The sequence below is a fragment of the Elephantulus edwardii genome, unplaced genomic scaffold (assembly GCF_000299155.1).
Source record: "Elephantulus edwardii isolate Elephantulus edwardi_28Jun2011 unplaced genomic scaffold, EleEdw1.0 scaffold00088, whole genome shotgun sequence".
NCBI lineage: Eukaryota > Metazoa > Chordata > Mammalia > Macroscelidea > Macroscelididae > Elephantulus > Elephantulus edwardii.
In genome coordinates, this window is record NW_006399838.1 from 6929458 (window position 1) to 6930922 (window position 1465).

Below are 1465 nucleotides of genomic sequence, written 5' to 3' on the forward strand. Positions count from 1 at the left end.
AATAAGATCACTAAGGAGTTCTGGTAGATTCATGGTAAGAAATTGCACATCAAACACAAAGGTACACTTTTTTAATTCACCAGCTGCTCCCTGGAAGAAAGATGGGTAATCTCCTCCTGTGAGATTTCCTGACTGAAAACCTTGTGGACAGTCAGCCATTGGTCTGTTTTGATTCAATGGTACTCAACAACAACAAAGATTGTTGGATCAAACAGTGTTCCTACTCCCAGTTTTCCAAGGAAGTGTAAATTGTTTTTCATCGTAGTTGTATCATTTTACCTTCCCACCAGCAGTTAAAGAGAGTTCCAATCTCTCCACACTCTTGCTGGCATTTTGTATGTGATGTCTTATCCAAACAACAAACTCAACTCATCAATGTTGAGTTGGGATCACTTTACAGCTGACCCTTCAGTGAGTTTTCAGAAGTTGTGAATTACATGTGAGATTAGTTGCCTTTATTTCTGATAACAACTAATGGATTCAAACTGCCTGTCTTTGGGTTGGCTGTACAACTCCTTACCCACAAGCCACCAGGACTCCCTATTTCTAATATACCTTGGTAATGTTACTAAAGCAAGTCACTGAGTTTCTCACCTTCTTCATAGTTCCCCATTCTCCCACTATCTTCCCAATAGTGGGCTTGAGGGGCCTCCACATTGTGGTGACTCAGATACAGACTATTGTTCTGTTGCTCATGTTCTGTGATCTTGAGCAAGTCACTTGCTACTTCTGTTGTTGTTAGGTGCTGTCGAGTCAAATTTAACTCATAGCCCCCTATGATTTAAGTATAAAAAGTTATTTTTTATTTCCTTTCATGCCCATAAATCTAGATTGAGAATACTGCCAAAGTGGTTTTCAGTCTCTTTTTTCTGCAAACCTTCCAAGGTGTAATAATCTAAACAAAATAACAGTAGCATAAAGTTTTAACTAAATTAAACAGTGCTATGAAGAAATGACAAAAACTGACTTCCTCCTCCCCATTTATAGTACCACCTTGAACTTCAGTTGAGAGTTTATCAACAAATACTCTTTGTGTACCTGGGTCTTGGCTGACACAAGGGCTTGTCTTTATGACGGTCTCAGGAAGGGCCTTTTAGTTATGGTGTAAACTGCACTTACACCAAGTTACTACTGCTGGGGGAGTCCTGGCTGTGTTTTAACGTTCATGTTCATGTCTCCTGCAGGGCTGATTTCAGGCCTGGTTCCCATGTACATTGGTGAGATTGCTCCAACCTCACTCAGAGGTGCCCTGGGTACTTTTCACCAGTTGGCCATTGTCACGGGTATTCTGTTCAGTCAGGTAACCACTCCCCATCTTCAACTTCACCCACTGTCTCCCTCTGTGAAGGTCTGATTTCACTATAGACAATCCAAGAAGAAATTTTAAAAGCTCCACTGGTGGTGGCAGAAATAGTATAGAGACATAGAGACATAGAACTTACTAGTTCACAGCTAAATAATAATA

The 1465-nt window shown here is 40.5% G+C and overlaps 1 protein-coding gene across 1 annotated transcript in view; it reads left to right on the forward strand.

The window, feature by feature from the left end:
* Positions 1 to 1465, forward strand: part of SLC2A2 (solute carrier family 2 (facilitated glucose transporter), member 2) — a 51716-nt gene that overhangs the window by 34217 nt on the left and 16034 nt on the right. Inside the window, exon 5 of the mRNA XM_006890383.1 lies at positions 1185 to 1300. Within this exon, the coding sequence (XP_006890445.1) occupies positions 1185 to 1300 (116 nt within the window). The remainder of the gene's footprint in view (positions 1 to 1184; positions 1301 to 1465) is intronic.